At 39.8% G+C, this 19,790-nt stretch overlaps 1 protein-coding gene across 1 annotated transcript; it reads left to right on the top strand.

Moving 5' to 3' along the window:
* Positions 1 to 818: 818 nt before the first annotated feature.
* On the top strand, positions 819 to 16,642 carry taf4a (TAF4A RNA polymerase II, TATA box binding protein (TBP)-associated factor). Its single transcript, XM_084728679.1, has 15 exons — positions 819 to 2,546; positions 3,909 to 4,048; positions 4,370 to 4,489; positions 5,829 to 5,918; positions 6,130 to 6,252; positions 7,529 to 7,618; positions 7,771 to 7,983; positions 8,160 to 8,301; positions 8,399 to 8,501; positions 8,770 to 8,939; positions 9,275 to 9,405; positions 9,706 to 9,831; positions 10,618 to 10,674; positions 10,769 to 10,891; positions 15,269 to 16,642. The coding sequence occupies exons 1-15, from the start codon at positions 1,763 to 1,765 to the stop codon at positions 15,431 to 15,433; spliced, it is 2,577 nt and encodes an 858-aa protein (XP_084584805.1). The 5' UTR covers positions 819 to 1,762; the 3' UTR covers positions 15,434 to 16,642.
* The last annotated feature ends 3,148 nt before the right edge of the window (positions 16,643 to 19,790 follow it).

The following is a 19,790-nucleotide window of genomic DNA, read 5'->3' as shown; positions in this document are numbered from 1 at the left end:
ATTCAATAATGTTATTTGTACCTCATTCTGTTCTCCCCTTATTCTTTGACCGACAGATGGAGCAAATTGTTTGAAAGGAGGAGGGATTGTAGTGGAAGCACTCAGGTGTCAGGTGTGACTGTGTGGCAAATGGTTTACGTGGTTCTCCAGTCTGTTGCTTAGGGCCCCATGGAAGTCTGGACCGGCTCTGAGTATGAACACCATCACTCTAATATGTTGCTGATTGGAGGAATAAGACCTGTTGCAACCGTCTCCAGTCTACCCTATTATTATATTATGATGTACTATTCAAATTAATTGTCAAGAAAAATTGAAAAGGAAACTGGAGTAGATATTGATAAATGGCAATTTAAAAATGAACATTAATAATATCAATTATATTTCATATATCATATTTCCGTTTTCTGTTTAACATAAATGACCTTATCCTGAGCAGTACAACATAATAATAGTTTATTTGCTTTTCATTGACTGGCAGTCCATGAACATTGGCATGTCCAAAATAGCTGTAACTGATATATTTTTTTTAAGCTGATATATAAAGACTGTATAATAGAAAATGACTTTATAGTAGTTGTGGGGTCTTATACATCTCTTAGCCTATAAAGATTATAATGTAATTTTTTTTCAGAAATTTACATTGAATTTAGATGTCATGAATATAAAGATAAACTAACTTTGAGTTGTGCATGAGCACTTTTTTTTTTTTTTTAATTGTACAATATATTTATTGCTTTTTTCAATACATAATAATAGAAAAAAACAGTATAATAAAAGAAAATTATTTTATAAAATAAAAGAAAAAAAATTAAAACTAAAAAAAACACTCAACACGTGGGAGTTTAACCACACTAAATCCCATGACTGCTGACAGTACAGTACAATATTTCCTCTCTAAAAGGAGGGTGGGGCGCCCTCAAACGCCTCTTTTACAACAGCAACTTCACTTGCTGGCCAAAACGCTGCAGCCATCTTGCACGGCGTATCGAGAGTGTTTAAACTCTTAAATTTGGTTTGTTAGCTTGTTGTAAACCCCGTTATTATTCTACCAAGAGTCACACGGTACAACTCTGAAACGAAGCAGCTATCGTGACAGCAGAAACACACCGGGGACGACGAAACATTTGATGAAAACACTTCGTCTCCAGTACGATGTTGTTCCGTCTCATGCATCCCCTGGAATGACAGCTGAAGCCATTGGTACCGCCTTTTACAATGCGGAGCAGCCAATCACAGCGCGCCGAACTCCCTGCACGGAGACGTTGAGTTGTTGTGCGCAGGCGCATGTCAGTTGGTAAGTACCTCACTTCTCACAAGCTCGCAGGAGTGTGAAGATGGCGGTTGGCCCCGGCCCGCTGGATGAGCCGTTTTTACACACAGAGGTGAATAAAGCGGTAGTTTGTCCTCTTGTCCAGTCTGTAGAGTCACAACTGTCGCTCTTGTGTCACAACAACCACTGGGGTAGGCACGAAGCAGCCGGTAATTACACGGCTATAGTTCCGGGACAAGGGGTATAGCGCAAGCTAATGTCCAGCTGGGACTTGGTCAAGACGATTGCTGAAGCAGGTACGCTGTAACTACTTATGTTGTTTTCCTCTTTGTCTCTCCGGGTATTATACACGAAAAACAAGCGCCGGAGCTGACAGAGACGAACAGTAGATGTGTCAGAGTGTTGCCCCATCTCACTCGAGATTGTTTGTGCTCCTTCTAACAAGTTGAAGTGCAGGGGGTCTCATCATAACGAGGTCCCCATGGTTCAACTATGGATGCATCGACGGCCAGCACGGACTCCACCACCACCACCACCACCCCGGGACGCGACCCTGGCAAAACACTTGTTGTTAGTGGCGGTGTAACTTCTCTCCCTAATCACCAGGGGAAAGTAGTAGGCTCATACTCAGTGCAGACTTTCAATGGGAGCCAAACTATGAACTCTCACAATTCAGGAAGCCCCGCTGTCCCTCTCGGGGGGGCGACAGTGACAAGTGGAGTCGGTAACAGCAGCATTAACACTGCGGTGTCTGTCACAGCTGTCAACAGTGGACCAGTGATGTCCAAAGCGATCATGCCCCCGTCGTCAAACAGTGTAATTCAGACGCCGCTCATGAACTCCCAGAGTGTTGTCTCTGCAGCTCAGCCTGTGAGCCAGGCAGCAGCACCCACTGTGACACTCGTCAGGCCGCCTATGCAAACCGCGGGGTCGGGCACAACTTTGAATGGGAACAACAATGCGAGCCCCGCTGTGGTGGCCAGTACAACAGGTCAGGCAGGTATCGCCATTCAGACCCCGATTGTAAACAATAGCCAGCCGTCCAACTCGGTCTCTGTCAGCGCAGGGTCGCACATAATCAAGGCAGAGCCACCCACAACAATTATACAGTCAGCAGCACCGCAGCCGGCTGTCATTCCCAGCGCTCCCCGGATCCCCGTGACGGTAGCTGCGGGTCCAGGCGGGATCCGAGCCCTGACGCCTCAGATGTTGGTCCCCAGGCTCCCCCAGACCTCCCCGGGACAACCCAGTATACATAACATCCAGCTCCCCCCGGGTGAGTCAAATCACAACTTTTTATTGTATGTGCACTGCACTTATTTTCACACTCGACTGATTCATCAAAGTGGTTTGATTTTCATTCTCTCAGATCAGTGATTGCAAAAAGTAAGTATCGAATAGTTGTGATCATATCGAATGTTGGTCATCCAGTTCAGAGCACAGAGAAAATATGTGTCCTCTAGGGCTGCACAATTAATCAAAAAACTGTCAGATCATAAAATGGCCAAGTGCAATATGCAAATTGCAGAAGCAGCAAATTTTTGATAAAGGAAAAAAAACTGTACCTCTGCAGCAGTGCTATGGCCTACAAATCTTGTTCTTCAGATATAAGAAAACACATTTGTTTGTTACAGACCATAATAATCATCATGATTTTATCATATTTTATTTTTCCAGTGAAATTAAAAATATGATGCAGAAATGATAATTCCCACTAATCATGAATCTTACTGCAATCACAATATCTGTCAATTGCAATATAATTTTTTAACAATTCTGTGCAGCCTGCCTGTCCTCTTATACTCATTTTAAGTATTGTACATGATTCTTTGAAGGGATAGTTCATATTATTTTAAGTGGGTTTGTATGAAGCACTTGTCCCTCCTCCACTTGTCCATAGTCAGTGTCGACATGCACCACGTTTGGAGATGCAGAGAGGAGTCTCAGCAGGAAGGCTAGGCAGTGTACTGCTGAGGACAGGATCAGCAGCAACACATTTTAGCCACTTGGAGAAAAGTTCACCTAAGAAAACAATATCATTTTAAGCGTGTGCTGTATTTCACTGATTTACCTCACAGTCAGACAGCCTTTTATGATAGGAAACTGCCATTTTATAAGCCACATATTGGTAACATTATTGATTTCGCTTGTGAAGTCTGGTTGAGCAAGAGAGAGCAATATTTGGCTTATATAACAGTGGGTTCCCTATCAGAAGAGGCTGTCTGATGACAAGGTAAGGTGATGAGAATATTCTGATTAAAGAGTGCATATAAACTAATATTTTTTAAGTGGTCAACATATGTTTTGCTGCTGAGCCTTTCCACAGCAGTTCATTGTTTAGCTCTCTACACCAGCACTCCTGTTGCCTCTCCAAACTGGGGTCGTGTCGACTAGCATCCACTGTTGGCAATACACTGACTATGGATAAGTACATCATACAACCCCAAGTCACTTCACTTTAAATAATACTAGACCACCAGTCTGTCACGATTTATCATGACTACCTTTTCAGACAGTTGCTCATGTTTATGCTGCATAGTAGCTGGGCTGTTCACTGTGTCATTTATTTGAAGAGCTTCTGGTTTCTCTCATTTTCATAATTATATTCAATTATATTATATTTTGTGACTTGGTTCAGGGATGGTTCTTGTACGCAGTGAGAGTGGACAGCTGCTGATGATCCCACAGCAGGCTCTGGCACAGATGCAGGCACAGGCACAGGCGCAGGGAGGCATGGCACCGCGGACTTCTACACCAACAAGTATGCCTCCTGGTCAGGTAAGATCACACAGACTGCCCTCAGGATAAGGCAACATTAAGTCTTAGTTTAGTGCCAGTGTCAGTACTATAGCTGATGTTCTGCTTGCCTTCTTGCCTACAACTCAGGGAAGCACCTGTTGAGTAGAATGTTAGATAGATCACAGCTCATAGATAAGTATATGGAACGTAATGTGCGTGTGTGTTGTATTATTACCCTTCATTTTTGCAGAATTGTATAAGATGTATAGCTTTTTCTTTACTTATTAGGTGTAATCAGTGGATGTCTATTTTGGTTTGATGAAACACATACATCATGTCATGCATTGTGCTGTCTCTCAGGCTCCTGGAAACACCATCATCAGCAGACAAGTAGCTCCCAGCACTATCATCCGTCAAGGCTGTCCAGCTCCAACGTCACTCGCTGCGACCACCACTCTTCACAGACCTCCTATTCTTCAGGTAACCCCACCTGTTGGTGTCGAATCATTTCTGCATAAGTTGCAGACTGCTGGATGATACAAAGTGCCTTTTTCACTGTTTGAAATTGGATCAACATGATAATATGTTACATTGCACCATAATATTGTCTCAAAGTCACACTGGCAGGATGCAAACTCTCATTTTGTAGAGGTGTGTTGTATGACGCATATTGTGAATTCATCTTTTTCAGTTGCTTGGGTTTATCGGTAATCCTGGACTTTGTTTCCTAAATTTACTACAGTAGAATTGAGTCCTAGGCTTGAGGGAATTAAACTTTTTTATAAAGAGATATTCTATGAATGCCAGCAGCCAGAGGTCTCAAGAAAACTGAACCCTGGACCGTATGTCTAATGCCTCTACTAGGTGTAAAATAGATGATGAAACAAGATACATGTGGGGTTGTTATTGTAAAAAGTGAACCAAAGTGTGCACTTACATGGAGCTTACTATTGCATGATTGGAACAATTATGTTATAATGTTTTATAATTTATATGGGACCTCATCCAGCCAACATTTAGTATATATATGTGTGCAAAATATTCAAAATATTTCAAATTTCAATTATAATATTTTTACAAAGCTGTTTACATGGCTGATGAAAATCACTAATATTCCTGTTCACATGCAGTGGTATAAACTCCAATTACAGAAAAGTGGAAGAGCTGGGGTTGCCTGAGACATTTTGCTAGTCTGTTAAAATAGGTTTCTTTCAGTTTTCCAACAGTGTCAGACTTTCATTTATTTAACCACCTTCTTGAAAATGTTGGTCTTGTGATATTTGCTCATATGTTTTGTCTTTCATGATGTGTAAAAGTAGGTGTGTTTCTCCTTCTGACCAAAAGTTTTGTGCATGCATCTTTACCCCAGTCTTGCAAGCTGTTGGAATTATATATGTATAGAATAATAGTGGGAAATTGCTGTTCATGTATTGACACATGTAGATGTCTTCCTCTTACAACCTGGCAAAGAGGTTGTGAGAGGATGAGAGGATTTATGTGTTACACACTCCAAAACATGTCAGCAGATTTGCCAGGTATAAATCAAAAAATGAACAAGTGATACCACTGGAGTGCTGACTTCTTTCCTAAAATCTTAAAAAACCAACACACTGAAGTTCTTTTTTTGAGGAAGAGCCCCCAACTGAAATTCATTGCAGAGGCACACCTGTTTCCTCTTATGAACCTGAAGTTTGATGCAGTTGATTGACTCTGGAACAGCTTGAACACCCACACTCTCCTGTGATGACTTGAGAAGTGGGTGTTGAAATGTTTCAACAACCTCAGTAACATGCTATGATGGTGATGTCTGTCTTTCCAGAGCTCAGTTGGGGCTCCAGTACCAGGAATGACCCCCAGGACCGTCAGCCAAACAGCTGGGACCACAGTTACCTCAGTAACAGTGAGCAAAGTGAGTTGTGCTCAGCCCAAGGGATCAGATAGAGCTGGGTGTCTGCATGTAGTGGAACAGTGTACTGTTGAGTTTATGACACAAGCACAGTCTGTACTGAAGTAGACAGGTACTATATGATAACAGATTAAAAAAGATGGATAAAAGCATTGGATATTTACAAACGAGTCTTGAATTTGTTCAGAATCCAAATGTTCTGTGTTTTTGGCAGGAGACAATGGAGAATGTGAAAAAATGTAAGAGCTTCCTGTCTACACTGATCAAGCTGGCATCCACTGGGAAACAATCAACAGAGACTGCAGCCAGTGTGCGAGAGCTGGTCAAGGACCTGCTGGTGAGTGAGCTGCACACACAGGAGACACACAGGAGCCCACTGGCTGCTACAGTGTGTAAATATATATCTCACATGTGATAAGCATGTAGACCAGGGAAAGCTCTAAAAAACTTAAGGATGCTGTGACTGACTGACCACCGATTGTCATCAGCCAATATTAGTTCAAAATAGTTTGGTCAGTGGTGTCTATAAGGGCCAATCAGAATAGCCAGTCAGATGATGAAGTGACAGGGTCTGAAATTAAGACCCACCAAGCCCAAATTCTTCTATTATCTGTTTTTATAATCGATTAATCATTAATCATCAAGCAAAACTGTCAAACATTTGCTGCTTCCAGGTTCTTAATTGTGATAATTTACCATCATTTTTGACAGTAAATGAAGAGTCTTTGGACTGTTTGGCAAATTGTGATGAGCATTCTTTTTTTTCACATTTTTTTGACATTTTATAGACTAAATGATTAATCAATCAATTGTGAAAAGATTAATCAGTAATGAAAATAATCATTAGTTGCTGCTTTATTCTGAAATCAACATCTGTTTGTATGGCAAGGTGTACAGGAACTTCATAGTGCATTCAAGTGTACCTTGTAAACTATGACATCTGTTCTCCAGTGGCCACAAAGGTTGTTTCAGTTGGCCTTCAACCTACTACAGCATTTTTAATAATTACATGCTAAAATCAGAACAGTGTCCCATTCATTTCTACACAGGCAGACTTTAATCTGCTATAGAAAACTTGAATAGTTATGGGTAAATGGTAAATGCAACCATATACTTGTACAACAGGTCCCCAAGTACCTCTGTGATAATTGTGAAGTTGTTAGCTGTATATTTAATACACATTGTTGTTTATGGATTCTAACCAGGGATCAATAACGTATTTCTGATTGTCAGTAATAGAATAAAGGTTCATGCACATGTCCGGTTTCTTGTAGACAGGTGCGTAGAAGGGAAATCCATGGACAAGAGAAAAAAGAACTCCCACACACTGTCTTTTACTTGTTTCAGTCTGTAGACCTTCATCAGGTGATCTTGATCTTGATTCTGAATGGTATTTAACCATTCATATACAATGCTACACAATAAATAGAAGGCTTCGAATAGATTCGGTGGTTGGTATACTGCTTCTCATGATTGGTGATTGGCCCCCAAAGTTCTGTTTGGAGCACCCTGGACTTTAAAAGAAGAAAACCTTCAGCTAAGAGAAGCATCCTCTGTACCTGCAAATATGACACCTCTCACATACAGCTCTTAATGTCTTAATATTGTACTAGGAGGGCAAACTGGAAGCTGAGGAATTCACCAGCAGATTATACAAAGAGCTAAACTCCTCACCCCAACCTTATCTTGTGCCTTTCCTCAAGGTAAGAAGGCTTATATTCTGTTCTCATTTTTATTGATTACCCTTCAGCACAGATCAGTAAAATGTGTTTTATATGATCTCAGACTACATAAAGGAGAACGTCATCTTTAAGTGCATTTCTGTAATGTTCATCCACCTGTTTGTTTTCTGTAGAGAAACCTCCCAGCATTGAGGCAACTCACCCCAGACTCAGCAGCCTTCATCCAGCAGAGTCAGCTCCCCCAGCTGGCCTCAGCTCCAGTCTCCTCCACCTCACCCACCCCCAGCGCGGTGGTCCTGGGCAGCCCAGCCCCCCACCTCACTGCTCCGGTCAGCAGGCCCCAGCTTCAGCCAGGAGTTAGCAAACCAGGACAGACCTCCTCACTGGTAAACTGATGTTTTAATATCTCAAAAGTCAGCTCAACTCAAATCTATAACTTTGAGTGGCATTCATATCAAATTTCATCACAAATGTTTCCACTCCCTGAAATTTCACAACAAAACATAAAGAATACGCAGCATTCTGCTAATAATTACATAATGTGCTTTTGAAACTGTTGTAGGTTCTCCAGCCTCAGCAGCAAAGAGCACTGTTGAGACCTCAGGTAACCTTACCGACGACCCCCGTGGTGACTCTCAGGAATCAGGCCCCTGGTCGCATCATGCTGGGACAGCAACAGATCCAGCTTAAAGAGCTGCAACCAGGTGAGGATGTCAGTCTAATAACACCCTCTCTCTGGGCATTTATGGGTGTTTCACTGGATGACCTGCAGTTTGTATTGTGATTTTGCATCTCTGACAGTTCCTGTGAGACCAGAGATGCTACCTGTTTCTAAACAAGTCGGTGCTGCAGCCTTGACCCCGGCTCAAAAGAACAAGCTGAAGGAGGCGGGTGGCACTTTCAAGTGAGGACAAAGATTACAGAATTCAGCTTTACTATAAATGTTGTTTAATCACACCTGTTTTTGTATTACTATCAGTTGCTGGTGAAAAATTAACTTTTTTGAAACTTTATAGCTACATATAAAATGATATGTAGTTGGACAGTTGAAGAACAATTCATAGGGATTTTTCCAAGTTTCAGTTTTATTTTTGTCACACCCCCATGAGACATCTGGATTCCTGATCTTTAGTCCAGTGCTTCGGTTCGCCATACTGCATTTATATTCACAGAGATGACGACGACATCAATGATGTTGCCTCCATGGCTGGAGTGAACCTATCTGAGGAAAGCGCTAATATCCTAGCAACCAATTCTGGACTGGTGGGAGCGGTGACACATTCCTGTAAGGACGAGGCTTTTCTCTCCTGTGCCGTGCTGCAGAGGAGAATGCTGGAGATCGGTGAGACACTTAACAACATTATTGATAATATAGCATCTATCTATCCACCTCCTAAAGCCCTAAATAGGAATGTTAATCATTAATTGATTAATAAAAGTTTAGAATTTAACTGATTGAAAAATGTATTAATGGATAATTAATTGTCCAGAAATGGCAGTATTTGTGCTGTACTTTTGACATTGTTTTGTCTGGCTGAGGCATTTGTTGAATAAGGAAACTTAAAATGAGAAGAAAAAAAATTGACAAACTTGCACTTTGTATCCTATTAATTATTAATGAGCAATTGATTGTAAGCATTTTCAACACCAAAGGTGTGTCACTGTTTTTGTCTTCAGGCAGGAGGTATGGTGTGTCAGACCTGGGTGCAGATGTGGTGAATTTCGTCTCCCATGCTACTCAGCAGCGGCTTCAGAACTTGCTGGAGAAAGTTTCACAAGTGGCCCAGCAGAAAAATGTCACTTTCAAGGTTTGTTGACAGCGTCATTATGGAGTGACTCACACTAGTACATATGGGTTAGATCACTGGTTCCCAGCTTGGGATCCCAGCCCCCACTAGGGGTCATCAGTGCTTCACAGAGGATCACGAGGCCTTCTTGAGATGAAAGGGGTCCCTTAAGGTTGGAAACCACTATTTTAGGTTCAGCATTAACCAGATTCTTGCAGACAAGTTACACTGGTGCTGCGAAACTAAATGGTCTGAAATGGCAAATGACAGATGTTTTGTTCTTTTCCGGAGTAACATTTTATCACTACTGTCTGTCGGCAGGAGGACGAGAACTATGAGCAGAGCAGTGATGTTCGTGCTCAACTCAAGTTCTTTGAGCAGCTGGACCAGTTAGAGAAACAACGCAAGGAGGAACAGGAGAGAGAGATCCTTCTAAAGGCAGCTAAGGTACAGCATCACTGATGGACATCAAAATATATCTCAAGGCTATTTGTGGAATATAAAAGTTAATGTGGTAGCTTTGTGGTGCGTAGTAGGAAGTAAGAATCAATGGATTTACATACCTGGTCTCAAATAGAGTGTAAATAAAAAGCCGTGTAATAAACTGTGAGGTTCTGATGTTTTTGCACACGTTTTATGATTCCAGGGCCATATTGTGGCATCCATTAATTTTTTATTGTTTAGATTAACTCAAGGCCCATTTATTAATAACAGGTATGTAATAAATGCTGATTTGTGTGACCTACATTTTGTGTTTCAGTATCCTGCAGCTATTCTCTTCTCCAGAGGTACTTTATAGTCTATAAAGTTTGACAAAAGGTCACCTGCAATTGATTTTGACTCACCCTCAGGATGCCTGTAAGGATATAACACGAACAGAGTCTAACAAATGTGCTGTGTGATACATCAAACAGCACTGGGGATGAATTTAAATCACTAAATTAAATTCCAGTAGGTATGTGACAGTAAGAACAAAATGATGCATGGGTTTAATGAATTATCTGGGCATAACAAGATAAGTTAAAGTAGTGAAAAAGTTTTTATTCAGCTGTTGTGCAATATAAACAATATTCAGATCTACAGTTAAGTATTGGTGGATGTGGGATATTCAGGCAAGTTCAGACAGCCAAAAATGAGTCGCTGATGTTGAATTTGCTTTTGAAACACAACCTGGACTTTGGTCTGTCTTTTGCTGACATCAGTTATTAATGTGTCTTGCTTTTGGCCTCACAGTCTCGAGCTCGGCAAGAGGACCCAGAGCAGCTGCGTCTGAAACAGAAGGCAAAAGAGGTAGGATGAGAGGAGGACAGACAACTAGTCTCTATTTCTGTACGTTTATGCAGTCCATGCTTGACTTCCATGTTGGTATGTATGCACTGTCCAGATGCAGCAGCAGGAGCTGGCTCAGATGAGGCAGAGGGAGGCCAACCTGACAGCTTTGGCAGCCATCGGTCCCAGGAAGAAGAGGAAGATTATAGATTCTCCATCCTCTTCTGCTGCAGCAGAGGTAACTGATTGCAGTACACTTTAAGACATACGTCTTCAATAGGCGGTCTGAGACCGTGAGGGGGGAAACCCTGCATTTGTCCTTACCCACTTATCATTATATCCACATACTGATGATTATTTATCAAAAATAATTAAATTTTTTTGAAAGCACCAATAGTCATCTCTACAAAACTGCCACAACATCAGTGTCAGAGTATTAGGTCAAAAATATTGTGATATGATTTTGTCCTTATTGCCCAGCCCGCTTTATTTCCTATTGGGTAGTTTAATCTGCAGCAGTGCATCATATTCTGTAAGATCATCATATGTTTGCACTATTTGGTAATTTACAGTTTGTTATTTTAGAGAAAATGTTTATGTGTATCGAGATGTTTGTTGTATCACAGTGTTGGCTAAAAATACCAAGATATTATTTATAAGCCATATCACCCAGCTTTACAAATGACTAAACAGAAATGCGTAACTTAGACGCCATAATGAAATGCCAAAATAAAAGCGGATGGTGGTCAGTATTATTCCACTGTCTGTTCACATAGAAAGGTTGCTTTTTTTTCGAATGCTGCACTGTTGGAAGTCAGACATGACTGTCAGTTAACCACAATGTCTTCAGCTGCATATCTGCTGTAGATGCATTACCACTGCTGTAGTACTGCAAAGTGTTAAAACCACAATTAGTCTACAAAGATGCACAGTATCGACTAGGCTGTGAAACCTCTAATACATTTGCTATATAGTGTTGCTAATCTTGGGGTAGCTTTCAAGTGTTCATAAAATCACCAAGTACCTTTGTCCATTTGGTACTTCCTGTATGAGTCACACTTCAACAAAAGACACCAAAGTGTAAAATACTCCTGACAGCAATAATAATATCAAGTTAAAGTTAAAATTCTACTCCATCAGTATAAAATCCTGGTTACAGAAATAGCTCTAATGTTAGCATTAACGTTACTCAGTTCTTCTCTCTAGTGACTGTATCAACCAGACAAAGTTAATTTGGTGACAAGCTGTCCCTGACAGCCCACACCACCCCGACAGGAACCTGCTGTCAGTCATCTGTGCTGTTCATACCTAGAGAAAATAATATAATGAAGCAGCTCATTAGTTGTGGCAGAGGACTGCACTCATGCAAACTGTCAGCTGACTCTTGTAATTACGGCTCACATTTAAAAAAAAAAAAAAAGGCACCTGTCACATCCAATCAATACAATGTGACAAACCTTTACTCACCGTGCTGCAGCTGCTGGTTCTGCTCTGTCCTACCTGCTACACATTACTGTTATTGGCTGAGTGAATTGATGTCTCCTTTGACCACAAATCTCCATGTCTTCTAGATAGTTGATCCTCTCGGTTCTGGTGTTCTCTGCCTTGTTCTTTATATATCTACCAAATGCATGTGTTCTGCTCTATTTAGTGTCAGTGTGTCTGGGGCTTTGTTTTTCTCCACATAGGATCTCTTACTGTTTTTGTTTGGATTCACTGGGGAGCATCCACAAGAGCCATTCTGAGAAATAAGTCTTAACAAATTGCTGCAATAAATGCTCCTGTGTTCTTTAATTGTCTCTGACAGGAATGTTTAGAAAGCGCTGTGTGATATCAAAGCTTTCATTTACTTAGTTTGACAAAGGATGCAATAATTTAAAGACAGTGTTAAATCATACACTCTCCCAATGGCAGTTCTGCTTTTTTTGCAGTTTTTCTGTCTAACTCTGTAAAAATACAGGAAAATTAAGATGTCATAGAGTCATATTCTGTTCTGTTAAGTACTATGCAAATTACTATAGAGGGGAATGGATGGTGTGAAAGGAGTTATCAAATTAAAGTTACACACATGAGAGTTAGGTAACACTTGAACGGCATTTCCAACCAGAGTACCTGGATGACACCATATAAAGCAACAGGCAGGTGTCAATATCTGTTGTGATAATTGTGTATAAAGCACAATGACCAAAAAACTCAAACTGGTTTGTGGCGGCAGATTTTCAAAAATGGTGGCTGAAATAAAATAAGAAAATGTTCAGAAATATTTGCCTCTGCAAGCCCCACCCCCAGAGTTCCTGCACTATACTCAAGCACTGCTGCACGATTTGGTAAAAGAGTTATTTTGCGATTAATTTGACTAACATTGCTATTGTGATTTGAGATACGATTGGTGGAAATGATCTGTTGTGCATTACAATTTTCATGTTCACTAAAAAAAAAAAACTATTAATAGTGATTAACAGTGATATTTATGGTTTGTACCAAACAAACTTGCTTTCTTTCAACTGGAGAACAAGGCCAGGTCATCTATGCAGCACTACAGTACCTCATTATAATGCTGTTTTCTCATACATTTTCCCCTTTTTCCAAAAAATTGTGAATTGGTTCAGACTCTGCAATTGCAATTGATATTGCACTTGACCATATTGTGTTTTTATTGCAACTGCATTTAGTCATGCAGCCCTACTGTCCTTGGAGTAAACATCCCCGAGCTTCATTTGGACCGTGTTCCCTGCGGTGGAAATGAGTCATTGCAAAGGTTCCTAGTTCCTGGAGGAATTTCCTGCAGTGGAAACTTGGCTTTAGTAAAAAAAAAAAAAAAATATTGTACTTCAGAGGGATTTTTAGAAGATGTTTTTTTCTAAGTAATTAGGCCATGACTGCAGGGCTTCTTAAAAAATCTGCTTGGTGCTGCTGGGTAAAAGATGAACTGCATTTCAGTTAGCAACAGTTTGTTCACAGATTTAACATTTATTGCAAATTGGAAGCTAAATTGCAACCTCCTCACCCCCAATGGATATACAGGAGTAGACCTAAGCAAGACATGAATACCATTTAACCTTTGAGCCAGTCTGAACTAGACAGGTGGGGGCTGGGGTGCATTGGTGTAGCAGGGATCAGTGAGGAGAGAGGCATACTATATTTGAATGGGCTGTGATTGATATATGACTGATAGATTGTGATTCTATCAGCTGGCTGTCACCGTCTAACAGCTGGTGCATATGACTTCCTGCATGAGCTAATTTGATGCTTCATGTATTAGGAAAGATGTAAGACAGAGAAGATAACTTTTAATTGACAATTCAGAATACCTGTTCACTTTGTAGCAAAAGTCTGTACTTCTTAAAACAGTCCGTTTTCTTACTTGACCCTTAAAGAAAAAAGTTTGCGACAACTGGCTGAGAAACAACAGTTCACTGGACAACATGCATGCATCCATTCATTTTCTGAGCTGCTCTGTGCTGTGAGTGTACCCAGTCACTCCAGACAGGTTACAAGTCAATAAAAGTGCCAATATAGCTGGCAATGTAGAGTTTCCAACTCAGCTAGTGATCCTATTTCGCCCGTTTTATCCTTCGCTTCATGCTATTGTATGCATTGCTTACCTCCTGTGTCACAAGCACCCCTGTTTGGGAATCGCTGACCTTATCTACTTTTCTTTGGACTGTGGGAGAAATCCAGAGCAGCCAGAAGAAATCCATACAAGAGAACATGCAAACTCTGCACACAGTCAGTCACTTAGCTGCTACTTATTGATCAATATTACTCGTTTAAATGTGAAAATATAAAGGTATTTGGTAAAGGTGCACGCAGGTATGAATTATTCTTTGGGTCCAGTGGTGGATTATAAAGTGCTTTTACTTAAGTACTGTACTTAAGTATAGTTTTGGGATACTTGAACTTCGAAGTCGAGTTCTTCCATTTTATTTAATGCTTACTACTCCACTATATCCCAGAGGGAAATATTGTTCTTTTCACTCATCTACATCTGTTTAATAGCTTAGTTAGTTTAATTACTTTTCAATAAAAATCACACAATAGGGTTATAAAATGCACTAAATGAATACATGTATAAATATTAAATAAGTTCTCAGTTTTTTAATATCTATTTGAGCCTCAAAAAAGTTAGGTTACTGAATATTTCACAAAAAAATTCCAAAAGAAAGATGTTTGGATTCATCTTGAGACCCTTAGGGTGGAGCCTAACTGCATGAAAATACCTGATTCTGTATATATGAAGTAGTTAAACTCGCTCCACCTCACACAGTGGCAAGAGTGAAATACTGCTTAAGGAGAAAAGCATTAGTGTAATCAACCTGATAGTAAAATATATAATACAGTGTTAGTCACAGGGACCATTTTCTGTGGAAAAAATATTTTTACTTTTCAGACTTCTAGTCTTGAGTAGGATTTTGAATGCAGGACTTTTACTTCTAGTGGAGTACTTTTTATATTGTACTATTGGTACTTTCAACTTAAGTAAAAGATCTTAATACTTGTGCTTCTGTTGAGGTTCATCAGACCATCTCTCTTGCAGGTGACAAATATGACATACCTCTCCCCTCTTTCACCCTCTCTGTCTCTCTGTTCCTCCCGTCTGTCTCTCCTCCTGCAGGGATCAGGATCAGGTCCCTCTCTGTCTGGCGGGGCCGGTTCGTCGGGCTCCAGACCCACGCGGCAGCGCATCACGCGCGTCAATCTCAGGGACCTGCTCTTCTGTTTGGAGAACGAGAGATTTACCAGTCGCTCCCATTTCCTCTACAAGGGCTTTCTTAAATAGGCTTGATGTCAGAGAGGAGAGGGGGAGGAGGAGGAAGAGGAGGGAGAGGGGGGTAAACGAAGTGTGTGGAGAGACCAGCCGCTCCCACCACACAAAGAGCGTGAGAGACTCTTACAAATGAAGCAGAGGAGAGCAGAAGCTTGGCACATTTCAAGGTCTTTCACACACACAAACCTGAAATACAGTAGTAGCCATATTGGATGGCCTCTCTACCTCTCCTCAAATAACGCCTATTTTCTTTCACAGCAGTCATGGACTAACGCCCCTTTATTTACCCTGTACAAGTTTTTTCTTTTTCAAGAAAGTGCAAAAATGGATCATGTATTTTATGACGAAGGGTTTTTGTACGAAGAAATGACTTATTGTACATTTTTGCACTGTCACACAGTACAATTTATTTTCTGATTATTCGTGTGTGCTTTAGGCTTTAAAGCAATGGAAATCAACACATTTGTTTTTATAGACCACCAACTAATTTCATTGAATAATAATGATTTTATTTTTATTTTCATCAGCTGAATTAGTTTGAACTCCAGACTGTGTAACCTACTGAGTTGCCTTCCTAACTATGAATAAGCCATATAGCCATCCTGAAGCAATTAACCCTTCTGTAACCCATGAAGCAGTAGCTCGCTCTGCATCTGTCATCTCCACCATGTTGTTTGATTTTGTTTTTTCAGCATATTTATTTACTAAACTCAAGCTTAAATTAATGTTTAGTTATTTATTTAATTTCATGTGACATCTCAGTTCTTTCATGTAGCTTAAATTCAAAACAAAATGTGCATTTATGTGCACAGGATGTGTTTAAATTCTGTTTTTGACATTATGTTGGCTGTATAGTTTTCAGTGTGTGAACAGAGGCGTGTTTGTGTTTTTTAATCGGTTAAATTGTACTTTTTAAAATTAGTTTAACATGTATTGATTTCTAAACCAGTTTTCTGAAAGCTTTTGACCTGTATTGCTATACCAAACATACATCTACTGGAAACTATTTTTGTAGCTGCCCACCAATACACATTTTTACTCTTTTAATAGTGACTGACCATGTCCTCCAGCCTAACAAACTGGAGTTTCTTCCTGTATATTTGTAAATGTTACACCTAAAGTTTTACACAGTTTTGTATAGAATGGAAAATTTACCCAGACAGCATAAAGAAAAACATTTTCTCTATTGAAAAGTTTGAATAAATAATGATTTTACAGTAACTGGTTTGATGTTTGATTCATTACAGTTTTTTCTTCATTAAATACATGTAAGAAATGGAACTATGCAAACAAGTCTGAAAAGTCAAAGTTCATTTATCACCAACAAGGATACATGATTCATTCATCATTGACAACAATGTTGTTTGAGATTTCAATGCAGTTCCCTCTTTGACTGATTGATTGGATTGGCTGAAGAGATTAAATACAATTATATAACAAACCAGTTTACATGGAGGATGAACTCAGCGGTCTCACAGCCTCAGGGGAAGAAGCTGCTCTTCAGTCTGATGGCAGCAGATTCTTCTGTAACTTCTGTCAGATGATAGCAGGGTGCTGCTGCTAAACCTTCAGCACAAACACAATCAAATAGAAATTCAAACTTCCATCTTTGAAAAATCTTAAGCTCAAATCACATCATTTAGCACATTCTCACCTGGAAAACACTGGCGTTAAAAACACTACACCTTAATTAGCAGTTTATCTCATTCAGGTCTCACCTCTTTCAAGTCAGTTGGCTGAACACTTCAATCACCTGTAAGAGTGTAATGTAACAGAGGCCTCAGGTGACCTCTGCTGTAGCAGGATGGAGAACAGAGAGAGAATATTTCTAATGACATCTGTGAAACTTTGATTTGAACTCTAACAATGCTGCCATATTAACTATACTTTAAGTTCACAGCATGACTTTGGGAAGCTTCTAGACAAATGAGAATTGTATCAATGCATTATTTATTATTTTAATACTGTACTGCAGTATGGCAGCAGTATTTGTCATAAAATTGCAGCTTGGTACAAAAAAATCTTCCCCTAAATCCTAAGGGATAAGAATGAAACAATTTCTACTCAGTTTTGCAAATTTATGACACCAATGTCTGATTTTCAAATGACAACTGTGTGCATCATTTTGGTGGAAAGAACTGGTTTTGAGGAGACAGAATATAATTTTGGGAGCAGAGATTTGTGGAGTTTTGACAAATGGTTAACACCTCTGTGTTTGTGTTTAGAGTTTTTCCAAATTGAACTATAGTTTCAGGAAAAGTGTTTACAGTTTTGATCTTGATCGTCATCATCACCTTCTTAGCACTACAGAAGTCTTCTTTTGCAAATGTATCAACACTTTTTCACTGTTTTGAAACGTTTCTCACACCCTTTTTCACAACAGTTGACACAGATCTCATAGAAAAACACTGAGCTCTGTTGGACTAACTGTGTTGAACAAAAGGAAAGCTCTATTCATAGCTGGTAGAATTTATTTGTGTAATTATGACTCTCCAATGCCCCTGTGTGAAACTCCTTTACACGACTCTTCAGTCATTAATCAGTCCTCATCTATGTAAAAAAGAAACTACCCCTCTGTTGCTACTTGCAGGTGCTGGTCAAAGAGGCCAGATGCACATAGGCCGTGTCAGAGGGACCTGAAGAAGAGGAGTTTCTATTTATATGACTGTTGTGGTCCAGCCAAAAAGAATAACTTCTTCTTTAGTAACGAAAGAATGCTGTATACAAGCTGAACTATAATTGATGGAATATTGTAGTCTAGATGTTCACCGTAGGTCTTACATGCAAATGACAGATCATGGACACAGAAAGAACTCCACACAAGAATACTGAGAAATGAATTAAGAAAACTTTTTTAGAAAAACAGTATTTCAGCAGTGCAGAAAACAACTCATGCTGTGATATGCTTGCTTGCAATTTTTGGCACATACTATCTAAGCATGTAAAGTATCAACAAAGGGCTTAGGCTAGGCTTAAGGCTGAAGTGGTTCATACTGACAGCTGTATTTCGTTGTCCATTGTGTCATTATTGATTGAAAGAACATTTTGATTTGGCCACAGCGTGTGTATTTTGATTTAAGTATTTTCTTTTGTTGCATGTGTTTTAATGTTTTGTTTAGTTCTAGTTTAGTTCTGTGTGTGAACTGTAAGAAATGAAGTGTAACTTCTGAATTGACAAATGTGTTCAAGCAAATGAGAAAAACTGGAAAGGATTAAAAAAAATAGCTGTAATAGTTTTTTTTTTTTTAATTTACTGCTTCACACTAGGGGGCAGCATTGCATTATGAAAATATATGGCTGTGTGCAGCATGTGGCACTAAGGACACTGAGGCTTTGTACATGAATGAGCTGAATGCCTTTAATTCCTTCTTACTCTACCTGTTCACAGATAATTCCACGTAATCCTCTAACATCTGTAAAGCTACGTGTAGTACACACACCGTGTGTGTCCCTTGAGTCTGCATGTGCATATTTTGAACACAACTCCCATGAGCGGAACGCACAAAATTAAACACACACACACACACACTCTCACACACAGTCTGCTACCAGTCTGTGCTGCTCTTTGTTGGGCTGTCTTGTTCGAGTCCGTCTCCATTATCAGCCCAGCACACGGTGCATTGGCAACAGCTGCAACATCAGCTGCTAACATTCAGCACAACCATGGGCTGGAAATAATTAGGCCATTCTGCCACTGGGACAGTAGCCTGATGTTACGATGATTGGGAGCAGCTTTTGTGTCTGCGTTGAGCAAAGAGGAAAAATAAGTGTATATTTGGAGCCATCAGTGGTGATGAGCCACAATTTCATTTTCCATAATGAGAGTACATCTGGGAGCCACTAGGTGGCAATAGCTCATTTGATCAAATTACAGGATCCTCCTGTAGCTCCCATGGACTGAGCTGCAGTTTCTTCTTTATACCTCATATTACCTGGTTAGTAGAAGTGAAGAGAGATGTCATTATCTGTATCTGTTCAACTGACAAAATTATCTGTCACTGTATCTGTATTCAGACAGAAAACCAGATGTGTGCATGCTTCATACCAGAGGTCACATTATGTTGTATTTTGTAGCCTAACATTCATTGATAGTCCAATTGTTGTACCTTCAAAGCACCAAGTTCATTCAATATCAGCATATAGTTAATTATGAAATATATTTCTACTTCTTCATATGCAGGATTATAGTTATATTATGAATAATGTGCTTACATTTTTTATCATATCTTTAAAATATGACAGTCTTATTTTTCATGCTCTATTAACTCATAAAAAGCACCCTTGACATATATTTCACCTCTGAAGTTGCCAGTTTTGTTAATGGGGACTAATATTTGTTTTTGTTTTTTAATGATTTATGGATTGTGGG

Source organism: Lutjanus erythropterus, chromosome 2, assembly GCF_056507025.1.
Source record: "Lutjanus erythropterus isolate fLutEry1 chromosome 2, fLutEry1.hap2, whole genome shotgun sequence".
Taxonomy (NCBI): Eukaryota; Metazoa; Chordata; class Actinopteri; order Lutjaniformes; family Lutjanidae; genus Lutjanus; species Lutjanus erythropterus.
This window is presented reverse-complemented; position numbering and strand designations above follow the sequence as displayed.